Source organism: Canis aureus, chromosome 8 (assembly GCF_053574225.1).
Source record: "Canis aureus isolate CA01 chromosome 8, VMU_Caureus_v.1.0, whole genome shotgun sequence".
Taxonomy (NCBI): Eukaryota; Metazoa; Chordata; class Mammalia; order Carnivora; family Canidae; genus Canis; species Canis aureus.
Window position 1 is genome coordinate 22,804,147 of NC_135618.1, and position 15,195 is coordinate 22,819,341.

General features: G+C 33.0%; 1 protein-coding gene across 4 annotated transcripts in view; it reads left to right on the forward strand.

Moving 5' to 3' along the window:
• ABCD3 (ATP binding cassette subfamily D member 3) overlaps window positions 1–15,195 on the forward strand; it is a 76,921-nt gene that overhangs the window by 29,013 nt on the left and 32,713 nt on the right. For 3 of the 4 annotated variants that reach the window (XR_013384415.1, XM_077905496.1, XM_077905497.1), the window contains exons 3-8: window positions 168–266; window positions 4,143–4,231; window positions 10,872–10,941; window positions 12,239–12,336; window positions 12,678–12,801; window positions 14,921–14,977. Coding sequence is in view for 3 of the 4 variants with exons in the window: in XM_077905496.1 (XP_077761622.1) it covers window positions 168–266; window positions 4,143–4,231; window positions 10,872–10,941; window positions 12,239–12,336; window positions 12,678–12,801; window positions 14,921–14,977 (537 nt within the window). In the remaining variant the exon portion in view is untranslated. The remainder of the gene's footprint in view (window positions 1–167; window positions 267–4,142; window positions 4,232–10,871; window positions 10,942–12,238; window positions 12,337–12,677; window positions 12,802–14,920; window positions 14,978–15,195) is intronic. The other variant, XM_077905498.1, reaches the window with a different exon arrangement.

The following is a 15,195-nucleotide window of genomic DNA, read 5'->3' on the forward strand; positions in this document are numbered from 1 at the left end:
TTTTGATAACATCTTATTTTCTTGAAAGCATGTTTGAAGAACAATTCATGTTTGTACTCTCTAAATGCAATATCCATTTTGATAGTTGTTACTATTGACTTAGATGAAATGTGGTTCCTTAATCTTACTTGTTATAAATATCTTAATTTTTTTTTTTTTTAATATAGAAAGAGGGGAAAAAAGAGCGAGCTGTGGTGGACAAGGTGTTTTTTTTAAGACTCACACGGATTCTGAAAATCATGGTCCCTAGAACATTTTGTAAGGAGGTAAGTCTTAAATTACAATGTTAAGTGTTTAACTTTTAAGGTTATATGATATCATAACAATAAAATTATATACTATACTATAGGTCAAATATTTTCTGTGTAGGTAATGAAGACTACTAAATTTTTTTTCTTTAAATGATCTATTATCATTGCAAGTACGCTTGTTGTTTGGTGTCAGTTCTTGAATTATTTTCTCTTGTTTTTGAAGTAGTATTTCATTATATTTTATGTGAAATACTAGAGTACTTCAGTGCAGTTACCCTAAATGTTTTGTTTTAATATAGCTAAATTCTGTCAATAAAAACAAGATTAAATTTTGAAAGGCAAACTTTTTTATTACATTGAGATGTTCATAAGTCACATTGATATGGAATATGTTTGAAGGTTGTTCTTTCATATTTGATTAAATATGTTTTTTGTTTGTTTGTTTGTTTGTTTTTTTAAAGATTTTATTTATTCACCAGAGAGACAGAGACATAGGCAGAGGGAGGAGAAGCAGGCTCCATGTAGGGAGCCCGATGTGGGACTCAGTCCTGGGACTCTAGGATCATTCCCTGAACTGAAGGCAGACACTCAACCACTGAGCCACCTAAGCATCCCATTGATTAAATATGTTTTTGAGATGCCCAAAATGATACATGAATTTTTCCCGTATTTTCAGGAAGTGAACTGATAGGAATAAAGTTTTATTATCCTTTTCTTTGTTCTTTTATCAAGATTATCTTTATCATTATCTGAGAAGTATTTTTAATGATTAAAAAATGAGGTAATGCTGTGTTCTCCATCTTTAATCACCTTTGTATAACTAGAAATATTATCATCTTTGTCTCTTTCTCCTCCCTATACTTCATCCTTTCAGTCACTGGTATTGGGTCATTTTTCATTCTAGACATTCTTAATGTGGATATTGTAGTGTTAGTAAGTCTCTCTTCAAAGAAGCTCCCCCTTTTTTATCTTCTCCACCAAATTTATCTTCTTGAAACGTAATGTTTTCCATTGTTAAAATTTTAAACAGCATTAGCCTTATAATCTATTAATAAAAAAAGCACTGTAATCCCCAACGAGAATGCACATTCCCCCATTACACTGGACTTGCTCTCTTTTTCCCTCACTTCTGCATCATGGCTAGTGGATTTCCACCCTTATAAATCTCTAAGACATAATTTAATAACGTTTTTTCCCCTAGTAAGATAGAGATAATACGTGTTTCCTTGAAGAAAAATTAGAAAATGCGAATAGATTTTTTTTTTTCCTTCTTGGTGCTTCTTAGCCTTTCACTCAGAACTTCTATCAGTATTTTGGTGTCTAGCACATATTTTAATAAAAATGAGATCACACTGAGACTTTTTAAATCTGCTCCCTTCCTTATTTTTGAATGTTCTTTCCTTGAGTTTATTTTAGTCTTCCTTTCCATTCCTATTGATCTCACTATATATATCTTATCTGGATTATCATAATCTCTTAAATGGTCCTTTTGCCTCTTCTCATTTTCTTAATAGTCTTTTTTCTAAAACCTTAGTAAAAACACATTTGACTTCTTTTTTCTTGTAGGGTAAGTCACAACCTGACTTTGACCTTTCTTTGACTATCATCTGCTTGGAAGAGTCTTAGCTATTTTGTAGTCAGGCTCTGTGCTCTTGTGCTTTCATGACCTCATATCTGTGACATCCTGCCCCATTCCCCCAACAAAGACAGATACTAATAAAAAATAGCTTGATGCTCATTATCTTCTTGGTGAAGTTTTCTCATTCTACAACCCACCTGATTGAAGAATTCTTATTTAAAGTACCAGCTTTTCTGGAAAGATTTGTAAATTCCCCTCTTAATCAGTTAACAGTTCAGTGATCATTTGACCTTTTAGTAAGGGTTTTCTGAGTGTAAAATGAGTGTGAGACATTGGATAGATCTCTGGGAGTTAGTAAGGGAGATACCAGGGCCTAACTTGGCCAACCTCCCAGCTTGCTCTAGGCCTCGCTGTGCCACAGAGTCATTTTACATGCAATCTTTGAGAAATATAAAAATCCAGGTTTAACCCCAGTTCACATAAGTAAAATAAACTCTTATAGAAATCACGGAAGAGGTAGAGATAGACTAACTGATTTAGGAAATAGAGAAATGATAATACCACTTATGAAAATATGGAAGCCATGCATATCATGAGGTGAGGGACTGCCTAAATCAGTGCAAATCTTTAGTTTCTGATACATTCTACAAACCCATTAATTCTGGGAGTGGTAGTGATTCTCAGGGCATCCTTTGTAGAAAGGCGTTTCAGGACCATTAGTAATCAAAGTTGGCCAGATTTTGCTAAAGTGAGACAAATAAAGTTGGTACTTATTTCAAGGAAAAATTAAGCCCAGAACAGAAAATGAAGGAAAAAAATAAAGGATCTTTTTCTAGTGTTACCTTATACGTCAAATGATTTAGGATTGAGACTGTATTTAAGATCTGAATTAAAAGTTAGCATTACTGTTAAAGTGACATATACAGGTAGTGTTTATTAAAATCTGTTGCCAACTGAATACCTAACTTGCAGATGATGGATAGGATAAGATGGTATCTTTGCTTTCTGTCAAATGTTGGAGTAGCCGCTATCACTGCTCAGTTACATTTTTTGACATTGTCTTTTCTTATGGCTTTATTATTCTGTGTTTGACATTGTCTTTTCTTATGGCTTTATTATTCTGTGTTTATGACTCTCTGCCTTGTCTGCACCTGAAGTGCTGTATTTCTAGTACCTTCACCTTTTTTAAAAGCAATGTTTTGCAAAAATTACGTAAGTTATAGTTGCAGTTGCTACTCAGCACCATAACTTTGACTTTAAATATATTATTCAGCAAATGACCCTGCTGCCATATGCCCTCCTCTCTGACTTTAGCTTCTATATTACTGTCATTATTATTCCGATTTAGAAGATTTAAGTAGGGTCAGCTTTGACTGTGTTGTGTTGGAATTTGGAGGGTAGGTTCTCATCTCACAAAGAGAGAAAGGACTCCTGACTCGGCCTCTCATCTTTCCCCTGGGTAATCCCATCTTCCACAGCATTGCTTAAGTAATGTTCTCAAAATGACACATTTTAACATTTTGTTCTACCTAGCGGCTTGCAGTAGTTTAATATTGCTAAATTCTGCTGGATATCCACTTTGTTATTTGTATGACTTCAATCTATTATCTATTTCCTATTTCCCATTAAATCCCTTATCTTCTTTTACTCAATTCTCATCCTCTCCTTTATTTTACTTGGTCTGTTTAATGTATTCCTAACATCAGAACCCTCTTTTGCCAACCCAGGTCTTTCTATCCTGTCACTTATTACATGAAGTGATGCAAATTATTTACTTATTTACTATGCTGTTTTCTTATTTTTGTGTGTGTAAATCTTGCCTTAATCACTAAATTGAGGGCAGGGGCATTATTAGAGATTTTTTCCAACAAATTGAACCACATTTATCCCATTAGGCACAATTTTAACCTTCAGTATTTGCTTAACTGTACATTAATAGTTACTATCATTTTTTTATTAGATTTATATATTAAAAACATAAGACAACCACAATACACTGTGATTCAGGTAATGTAAGTTACACTGCTAGCTTCTGCTAATTGTATGAAGGCAAGTCATTTGAGCTGCCTGGGATTCACTTTTGAATTCTGGATGACAAAGTTAGATCAAATGCTGTGTAAGGCTTTTTAAATTTATATTATATTTTTAAATTCTTTTAAACTATATTTAAAAATCGCATATAGGTAAAATGTCAGCCACTGTGTTAAAACTAGAATAAAGATTTGAATTTAGAAATAAAAAACCTTTACCAAGGTAATGTTTCTTTTAAGTTTTAAAAATGCATTTATTTTACTATACCTGGTTTATTTTAGACAGGTTACTTGGTACTTATTGCTGTTATGCTGGTGTCTCGAACATATTGTGATGTTTGGATGATTCAAAATGGTACACTCATTGAAAGGTACTTTTCTATTCACCTTCCTCCTGTATGTATAAAATACTCATTTGTCTCATATTTAACATTATTTTAAGCAAGACATAGATACTCATTAGGTATAAATACTTAAGTCAAAGTATGTGTTAGTTCATTTACTTAAAAAGAGATATTTATTGAGTGTCTCCTATGTGCCAGGTACCATGCGACTCTGTGATAGGGATATGCTGGTGAACAGGGGAGACCCTGTGCCAAGCCCTGCAGAGCTGAGAGTTTATAGAGGGTTAGGAACAAGGAAATAAAATGCAGTATAAAAAATGTAGTGGGAGTTTAAAAAAGTCACCAAGTTGGATGTCTGAAATTAATGAGGTAATTTGGAGGAAAATAATGCCAAAGAATTTCAGAGAATCATATTGAGAATGTTTATTATAAGCACAAAAACAATTTGTTGACATTTCCTTCAATTTCTGAAGTTAGTGCTTTATATGTTTTTTCATTATAGTCTTTGTACATATTATTTCACTATAATTGATAATTTTGAATTTAAAAACTTACAGTAACAGTTGGGATGTTAACATTTATCTATTAAAAGATTTTATTCCTTGTGATACGAAATTGAATGTCAGAGTAAAACATTTTTCTTGGAATTCTGTTTCCTGGTATGCAGTATTTTATCAGAAAATTTCTTAAAATAATAACTTTCTGAATGCAGTACTTAAAATTTTTGAATGAAGGCTGTCTAATTTTGAATTAAGTTGGTTTTTTTCCCCTCATATTTTTGGTTTGCTTCTCAGTATTTGTAGAATGAGGAAGAATGCTTTATGCACATGTTTTCTGATTCATCTCTCTAGGAGAAGAGAAAAAGTTACTTGCATAGAATTAAAGCCAAATGCCTCAGAACATGTGTAATTGTGTAGGCTCTTGTATTCAACACAGGTCTTCTTGAAACCTGTGGTCGTGCCCTGCCCTTTTCTCCTAATCAAAGTTAATATAAAACAGCTTAAAAAGGAATACTTGAACATAGCTTAATGTTAAATAGTTTTACTGGTCTTAATCACAAACATATCCGTTCTTTCTTCCATTTTTCCACTTGTAACTGCCATTCCCAGAGTCAGTTGTTTTCTTTTTACTGTTCATCTCTACCTCTGCATTTCCGTGTAAGTTGTATTATTGTCCTAGATTTTTCAGTTTTAAAGGGCATGTATTTATTTCCTACTTTGAAAGATGGAAATTAGCTCTTTTATACTCCTACCCATGCCTGTGCCCATCCTTAGGTTGTTTTACTGCATTTTTTTTTTGTTGTTAAGTCAGAATTTATTGTTTACATTTTTTGCCTACTTAGAGCTGAGCCACATACTGTACTTTGGTAGTTTCTTTGATATACACAACTTTTTTCTCCCCCTGGCATTTAAAAATTACGGGTTTTTGTTTGTGTGCCTTAGTTTTTTGCCTACTTCTTACTAATTCAGCTCAAGCTTATTGACAACACTTTGTAAAATCTTTTCAATATTGTAATATGGTCATACACACCAGGCGATCTTTTGATTTTTGTCTATTACCACCCCACCCTATACCTCTTGTTAGTTTTTTCTCTTCTAACCCTAATCAATATTGATTGTACTTTAAGTTCACTAAAGAGCAGTCCTGTTTGAATTTGTTTTAATTATGATCTTGGGAACTTTTTTTTTTTTTTTAAGATTTTATTTATTTATTCATGAGAGGCAGAGAGAGAGGCAGAGACAGAGGCAGAGGGAGAAGCAGGCTCCATACAGGGAGCCCGATGCGGAACTCGATCCTGGGACTCCGGAGTAACGCCCTGAGCCAAAGGCAGATGCTCAACTGCTGAGCCACCCAGGCGTCCCGACCTTGGAAACTTTTTAGATCTTTCTCTTCTGCATTAAATAACTGGTTTTCTGAATCCTTTGAATTCTTCCTTAGTTTACTTTCTCATTTTGGCATGTGCAGACTTTTTCTGAGAAGGGGCACTAGGGAAATAAATTTTTGAGACCTTGTAGATCTGATAAATAAGTCTTTCTTCTCCTCTTAAACTTGATTGCCAGTTTAGTTATATTTATACATTCCAACTTGGAAATCATTTTTTATTAGAATTTCGAAAGTATCACCCTCTTCTGTAGAGCTCAGCAGTTCTCAGCCTTGGTTGCAGGATGATTAGAATCATCTGGGGAATTTTGAGAACAATTAATACCTGGGCCTACCCCTAGAGATTCTGATTCAATTCATAATTAGTTTTGGAAGCATCTGTGGTGATTCTAATTCTAATGTGCAGCCATCGTTAAACACTGCTGGTCTAGCTGCCACATATGGTGTGGAGGCCCATTGCTGTGCTACTTGCCCTTCCTTAGCAGTGGATCTGTTTTTACCCCCAGTGGAAGTTTTTATGATCATTTTTTAAAATTGTTGATGTATTGCTGGTGTTTAGGAATTTACTGAATGTCACTGTGATTTTTTTTTTTTTTCCATTGTTCTGGACATTAGGTGGGCTCTTTTCAATTGAGAAACTCATTCTGCATTCTGAGAAATTTTCTTATGCTTTTAAAAAATTCTCCCTCTCCATTTTTTTCCTGTATTTTTCTGGAATCATTATTACTTGTGTGCTGGAACCCTAAACTGATCATCTGATTTATCTCTTAATTTCTCTACTGTTTAATCTCTAACATTTTATTTTCTGGGAAAATTTTTTTTTTTACTTTATCCAATGAATTTGTATTTATCATCATTTTATTTTCAAGAGTTATTTTTTGTATGAATGTTCATTTTAGAGCAATCATTCTTTCAAGCGTGTGACTTTTTTTTTTTTTAAACTTCCTGCATTTTCTATTTCTTCTTGGTCCTCAGTTGTTCTGATTTGTGTTGATCATGTGAGAAGCTTTCCTCAGTTTTCATTCTTGCCTGTCCACTCATCTTTTTTTTTTTTTTTTTTAATTTTTATTTATTTATGATAGTCACAGAGAGAGAGAGAGAGAGAGAGGCAGAGACACAGGCAGAGGGAGAAGCAGGCTCCATGCACTGGGAGCCCGATGTGGGATTCGATCCTGGGTCTCCAGGATCGCGCCCTAGGCCGAAGGCAGGCGCCAAACCGCTGCACCACCTAGGGATCCCCTGTCCACTCATCTTTAAAAGTGAAGGGCTAAAAAACTTGCTATAAGTTGAGGGCTTATTGATAGTCTGGTCTCCTTTAATGGTGTTTGTATAGAGAGTCTGGTTATTTTTGTGTGTGTGCCCTAGTGAGGAATCTTCTAACAAATTCAAAGAAGTTTGTCATAAACACAATTGAAGTGTTTACTTGTTGCTGCTAGCATATCAACTCTGAAGGATCAATTTTATTGCTAAGTTCTGTTTATATGAGCTGTGTACATAAGCAATTATCCTTTGTATAATGTAGAGAAGACCTTTATGCCCTTTTACATGCTTATAGAATTTTATATTTTTTCCTTTGATGACTTTATTATCTAAATGCCATATTTGTTAATAAAAATACAGGCTTTCCAACTATAGCATTGTTATATACCTATAGCAAAAACATACAGCTTATATTCATTATAAGCATCCTATTAGCTATCTGTGTAGAAGTCACATATTACATATAAAGAACCTTGCACAACTTTGTATAGTAGTTTATTTTTAAAAAAATTTTTTCTTTTATTTACATTTTATGATTTCTTGTTTTTGTAATCCGAAAGAATAATATTTGCTCTTATAAACTAGGGATTTCCAACTTTAGTTGAATAGATGCTAATTTTAATTTTCTCACATACTTAATGCCCTGAATAAAATGCATTGCAGAGAGTAGATTGTACATTAACTGGTGATGATAGACAAGAAGAAAGTTATCTAACATGAGCCAGCTAGTAATCAATTTGGGTACTCATTTTAAAAATTTAGATATGAGATGGAAAAAAAAGTGAAAAAAAAAAAACCCTAAGAGTTTCTAAAAAACATACTATTTTGATACTATTTAAACTTACAGAAAAGTTGCAAGAACAATACAAGGAACTTCCTTATACTCTTAACCCATAATCATCAATTGTGAAAGAGTAATTTTAAAGTAAATTGTTAACTTTCTCCTTGATAAATATTTTTGAGCTTCTATGTATAAGATCTTTGATATTTGGTTAAATTTAACATTTTTAAACATTGTGAATTCATAATATGAAACAGTTTTATTGAAAAATAACACCTTGCTCTAACTTGCTACTAAAGCTACATTATAAATTAGTTTTTCTGTTTATTCCTTTTTGTTTCTTCCAAAGAGGTTTAGATACATGTATTTCTGCTAAAAAAAAAAAAAAAAAAAAAAAAAAGTCTGAAAGAGACTCATTATGGTCCTTAATGTGCATTTTAATATCCTTTACATTTTTAAAAAGGCTTGTTAGCAGTGGCTACTAAAGAGTTTGGAATATGGGCAAATTTTAATAGGACGGAGACTCCTTCTTTAAGCTAGAAAATGGGAATTTCATGATATGGAGGAGATTCCTTCATATCTTGTTGCTTATATAATGTAAAATTATAAAGATATATTTTATTTTCACCCATTTGATTGTAAGCAGCATTTTATAATCACCAAGTTATTTTTTATGAAGATCCATGCATGTTTTGGAGGTAATATTATGTAAGCTGTAAAACCACTTTTTATTATTATTTTTCTTTTTCAGCGGAATAATAAGCAGAAATAAGGCTTTATTCAAGAAACCATTTTTTAAATTTATAGCTGCTACTCCAATGGTAACCATTGCTGAATGATAGCATGTGCTTTACCAAGTTTTATAATCTTGTGTGTTTCACAGCTTGGATGCACTAAAGCACTTTGGTTTTATGTAAGGTTTGGTTCAAACAATTTTAATATAAACCTCTAAACTTTTTGTACTGTCTAAATTGCTCTTGTTTTTAATATTCTTATTTCTAGAAACCACATTTTTATGTGGTTCTATTTTGGCTTTTTCTAGTTCAACTTAAATTATTATTATTTTTTAAAGATTTTATTTATTTATTCATGAGAGACACAGAGAGAGAGAGAGAGAGAGAGAGAGAGAGAGAGAGAGAGAGGCAGAGACACAGGCAGAGGGAGAAGCAGGCGCCATGCGGGGAGCCCGATGTGTGACTTGATCCTGGATCTCCAGGATCACACCCTGGGCTGAAGGAGGCACTAAACCGCTGAGCCACCAGGGCTGCCCTAGTTCAACTTAAATTAAAAAACAAAAAATTGTTTAGCACTTCTATCAAAATTGGACTGTTAATTGTTCTGTCAATCTAAAGTAACATTTCCCAAGTATGTTCTATGGAATGCCAGCTATGACAGCTACAAAGCCCTCTCAGAGCATCTTAATGCACATGTTTTATGTTAAGAGCTTTGAGAAGGTCTTTGATAAAGACATTTGTTAGCTTTGTGTAACTCAAGTTTTCTCAAATTTATTTTACCATGCAACTTTTTTGCTCTAAAAGGCCAATTAACATTACTTGGCATTATTCACCTACTCTCTCACAAAAATAAAATTATTTCTGTATCACATACCCTTTTTTTTTCATATATGTGGAGCTAGGTTTAAATAATTTAGCACAGTGTTTTTCAAAATATATTTTACTTATATTGAGGAATATTAATAAACATTTGAAAAAAGAATGTGTGATCAAATAAGTTCTTGATATTTTTAGAACAGATAAATATGTAAAATAAATTAAAAAGATAAAAGAGCATTTGGTCTAGTTGTAGTGTGTTAACAGATCTGAAGCCTCTACAAAACCATTCTGAGGCTCTGAGAAACCCTGCCAGTCTACTCTCTGTCTCTTGTTTGCCAGGGTCAGCAAACAAGGTTCCACTGGTCACATCCCACTGCCATCTGTTTTGGAAATTTTTATTAGGGTGCAGCCAGTCCCATTCTTGCCTGTTTTTGCTCTGCAGTAGCAGAACTAATTAAAACAGATACCTTACCTTGTGGCCCACAAAATCTTAAAATATTTACTCTTGACCTTTTACAGTGAGAGTTTGCTGATCTGATCTCATTAGGTTATCTCTGCCATTAATTCATACAAATGAGAATCAGGATATTTAAATATTTAAAAACAAATACTAGTTTATTTCATCCATAATAACCCATTGCTGGCTCTATCAACTTGTTTCCCCATCTAAACCCTTTTTGTGGTAGCATATGCCTTTTTTTAAATTACAATTTTTATGAAGGAAAGAACTAAGGAAATCATTGTTTTTTTTTTTTTTTTTTTTTTTTGGTTGTTGTTGTTAAAGATTTTATTTATTTATTCATGAGAGACACGGAGAGAGAGGCAGAGACATAGGCAGAGGGAGAAGCAGGTCCATGCAGGAAGCCTGATGTGGGACTCGATCCCAGGACTCTGGGATCATGCCCTGAGCCAAGGGCAGATGCTCAACCACTGAGCCACCCAGGCGTCCCAGGAAATCATTGTTATTTAATTTTGCCGTTTATAGAGTGATTTCAAGAAGCCTATTTAAAATGATCAAATTTCAAAAGTTGGAAACATGTTTTTGCAAGAAAATGTTTTTCAGCATCTTTTTTTTTATTGATTCTTTTGAGTCAATAAAAACTTCCAAGAGTAATTTTAGAGCTTTACAGGTGTTCTTAGTGTTAAATATTGCTTCTTTTGCAACTAATGCATTGCATGTGGTGGTTTGCAGTGGTATCATTGGTCGTAGCAGGAAAGATTTCAAGAGATACTTATTCAACTTCATCGCTGCCATGCCTCTCGTAAGTGTAATTCCTTAAAAATCTTTATATAGGGAAAAATTTGGATCTTACTAAAGTCTTCAGATATTTTTGCTTCCTAAGTTTAAAGATTTATGGTACTAAGTTCCTATTTCAGTTTTAGTTTTGTAACTTATAGCAGAGTTTTTCAATGTAAACCTTTATACTAGATAGTAAACATTAATTAGGTTGAGTTCAGTTTCATTGTATACACATGTGAATGTGTACATATGTGTTATTTTATTCTCACCTTTAGGCCAAGGTGTCTGATGTTTAGTAGCATCCCACTTGATGGCAGTAATGTCCTCCCCCAGTTTTGACAAACAAAATGTAGGACATAGCTAGATATCCAGGGGAGACTTAGGAGATGGGGGTAGACATGGTGGCAAAATCACCCTGATTGAGAACCATTGCTTGAGGCTATAAACTGTTATAGTAACTGAACCACTAATGTAGTTTCAGTGAAATTGGGATTTATTATCTGAATTTATTAAAAATAAAGGTCAGTGTTAGGTTTAAATCACAAGTGATAATTTTTAGCTTGGTTCTTTATTGCCACTGTAAGAATTTTTGTATTATAAATAGGGAGAAAAAAGCTTGATTATAAAATCTAGCTACTTAGAAAATGTCAGATATTTAATAAAACTTGACGATATAGTTATATGGTTTTTAGACCTTTAAAAAAAGCTTGAGATAAGTAGTGTAGATATCAGTAAAAGATTGAGATTCCATAAACAACCAGCATTTTCTTGAGAAAATATTTATGTAAATGTGAGTTTGGAACTATGGAATAATTAATTTTAATATAATGATGGAAAAGAGAAGTAGAGGTGACTCTAGAAATAATCTGGAAATGGTATTAGTTGATATGAAATTTATAGTATTTTTGTAACAAATGCAAGTAGAATTTCATTGTCTAGGGTTGTGTAGTGTTTGTAGTAAGAAATAGAAGGTACAAACAAAAATGTCAGGGCTCCTTTACATTGGATACAAAGGTGACAGATTTGGCTTTTTGTTTGTTTACAAAAGTATCAAGTTGTTTCTCATAATTAATGATATTAACATACTCTAAGCTTCAAGAAAGGTTTTAATGTATCAGGATAATATAGCCAATTGCATTTGTGTAGCATGTTCTCTTTGTATCTTTGTAAACTGAGTAAAACAGAACCGAATTATGTCAATTTGGACTATCAGTTATAAAAATCATAGATTTCGGGACAGAGGCAATGATAGAAAAATAAATTATAATTTTGTAAGCAGAAATGTAATAAAACCAGTAATATGTGTTTGTTTGTTTCAGATCTCTGTAGTGAATAACTTCTTGAAGTTTGGGTTAAATGAGCTCAAACTGTGCTTTCGAGTAAGACTAACTAAATACCTCTATGAGGAGTATCTCCAGTAAGTGATAACCTATTTTTATGTTAAAAATACTTAAATAGAAATGCTTGTGATATTGAGATATAGAAGTCTTTCTTTTGTATTGGATATGTTGTTCAAGGAAATTGCTCTTAGACTCAGAAGCACATTGTGAAAGATCTTAGCAATTTAGACTCTAATCCTGGCTCTTCGATTAATTTGCAAGTCTTCCTTCTCTGGACTTGCTTCCTTATCTCTAAAGTAAGGACAGTCTTTAAGGCCTCTTTCAACTCTTAACTTCTGTTTCTCTGAATTTGTACTGTGTGCTAGAATGTGAACTGTTTTTAAAATAATTTTAAATTATTTTCTTACACCTATTTTAGAGCTTTCACATATTATAAAATGGGTAATCTGGACAACAGAATAGCCAATCCAGACCAGCTGCTTACACAAGATGTGGAAAAGTTTTGTAACAGCGTAGTTGATCTGTATTCAAATCTTAGTAAGGTAAGTTTCTTTATTTTCTTTTTAAAAATTATTTGCTAATTTGTTGAGTTTTGAATCTCAGCAAATTTATATAGAATTGATTTGATGGACATATAGCATATAAATACTAAGTGCTTTTATAAGAGAATTAGACTTGTTATAATAGTTTTGATTCCAGTTATTTTCTCTTATTTTTGGAGGTGCCTAAGAATTTACTGTCTTGCAAAGATTTTGTATGAATTTTGCAGGCTGATTTCACTAAAACAACAGAAATGTAAATTGTCACCTGACCTGTGAACTTGTGGCAGTTGGTAGAAATTGATCGTCTAGTTATGTTTCCAGTTCCACATCCATAACACTAGGCTAGGACTTTTTCCTTCCTGTCCATTTCTGTGCTTCATTATCTCTAATTCTAATACAACATTTGAATAATAGTCAACAAATTTTCATAAGATACTAGTTTATTTCAGTTTTCTAATTACTGTTTCCCCTCCGAATATTGCCAAAGCTCTTGAGACTGATGATGGGCTTTAACCAGTTTTCTTCCTGCCAATTTCTTCAGATCTTATTCATCTTACTATCTTATCTCACTACCTTTTACAGCTTTGCTATCGTTTTCCTATTAAGTCCTCTTCTTTGCCATCACCTCCAGTCTTGTCTGGGACATGTACAGGGCACCTGCAAGATAATCCACCTAGCATTTCCTCCTCTTATCCTAGATGCCCTATTTCCGACTCTAATTGACATGACTGCTCTTGGTCTGGAGTGGGGGTTTGTCTCAAAGTGGACCAATTATAGTATCCTTGTGTCTGGCCACATTTGATCCAGATATCCACTCGTAGTCAAAAGAACGATATACAAGGGGCCAGGTCATATTGTAAGAATAGGAATGCTACTGCTTCAACCATGTGGATAGAGGGATGGCAGGCAATTCTTAGAAAAGTGCTGTGTATCCATAAGACCTTCCCCCCTCATGACAGACCCATTACTAGGATGTCTTTTCACTTCATGCCAAACTTTTTACTCAGGTACCCAGAAGGCTTTACTAACTGATTCCATACTCTAGGAACTCTGAAAACTATAAATTGTTCATTAATTCAGCTTTCTTTTACTCCCATTATCACATTTTGTAGTTATCTGTGTATATAGGGGTGGGGGACTGTATATACAAATTTTTGTGTAATTCTGTAGACATTGTTATGTATTCTTTACATCTTGGCACTTGAGCAGCTCTATAGCTCAGATCTTATCACATTGGCAATAGAGAAAAATTTAAAATAATTTTAGTGGTGCTCTGCACTACAGTATATTTACTGTTTTTAACATCTCATTATTTAAACTGTGACTTAAAAAAATAAACTGTGACTTAAATGATGAGTCATTTTTGTTAACTTTTAAATGTGCTTGAAGTTTATAAGTATGTCTAGCTTCTTGGTAATTTATAAGGCAAAACAGAAGAGGTTAACAACAGCCAACAAAAAGGAGTGGCTATAGACTTAAAGTGAATGAATATAATATGGGGTTTTTGAAAAACACTTCAAAATATGTACAAACTTTTATGTCATTTGAGTTGTCTCTGTGTACGGAGCAGTAGTATATTAATGTCTTGTTTTAGTTCTAGAAGCTTGAGTTTTATATCAGAAAATTATAGGCTCATTCATTTATTTCAACATATGGATATTGAATAGAATTAGACAATAGTACGAGCATGAAGGACCTTTTGTTTTATAGGTTTAGGTATATAGGAACCAGAAAAGCTGGTATTAGATTTGGGTTACATCTCTGGTCCTTTTATTCAGTGTCTTTACACTACATTAAGAAGTTACTAAGTTACTAATGGTTAATTATCACAGTAGAACTACCTTAGTTGGTGGAAAATGATACATGTTTTTCCCACTTGATGGTCAGTAGACATTGGTTATGGTCTCTCTATTTTAAGTTTTGTGAGAATAAGAACTGTTGCCTTTATGTATTTGTTGTTTGTTGTTTATATACTGTTATAGTACATTAAATGTGATGGGAATGCTGCATGCTGACCATTATATGTTAAATGTTGAACGGCATTTTATATTTATCATGTTTTATTAGCTACCAGTCTACACAATCTTCTTTTTAATTTTTTACCTTCTAATATTTACAGCCATTTTTAGACATAGTTTTGTATATCTTCAAGTTAACAAGTGCAATAGGAGCTCAGGTAAGTTTAATCTGTTTATCTATCTATCTATCTATCTATCTATCTACCTATCTCTTTTAAATTGCTATAGTACTGTGTTGTAAATAGCCAGATTGTTTGTAGGAATTTTTATGTATCTCATGTACCTAATAAAGTCTAGTTATAAAATAATACTGTACTAGAGACTTGAAAAGTGCTCTAATTTGGTGTTTGAATTTTCCTTAAGGTAGATACTTGGA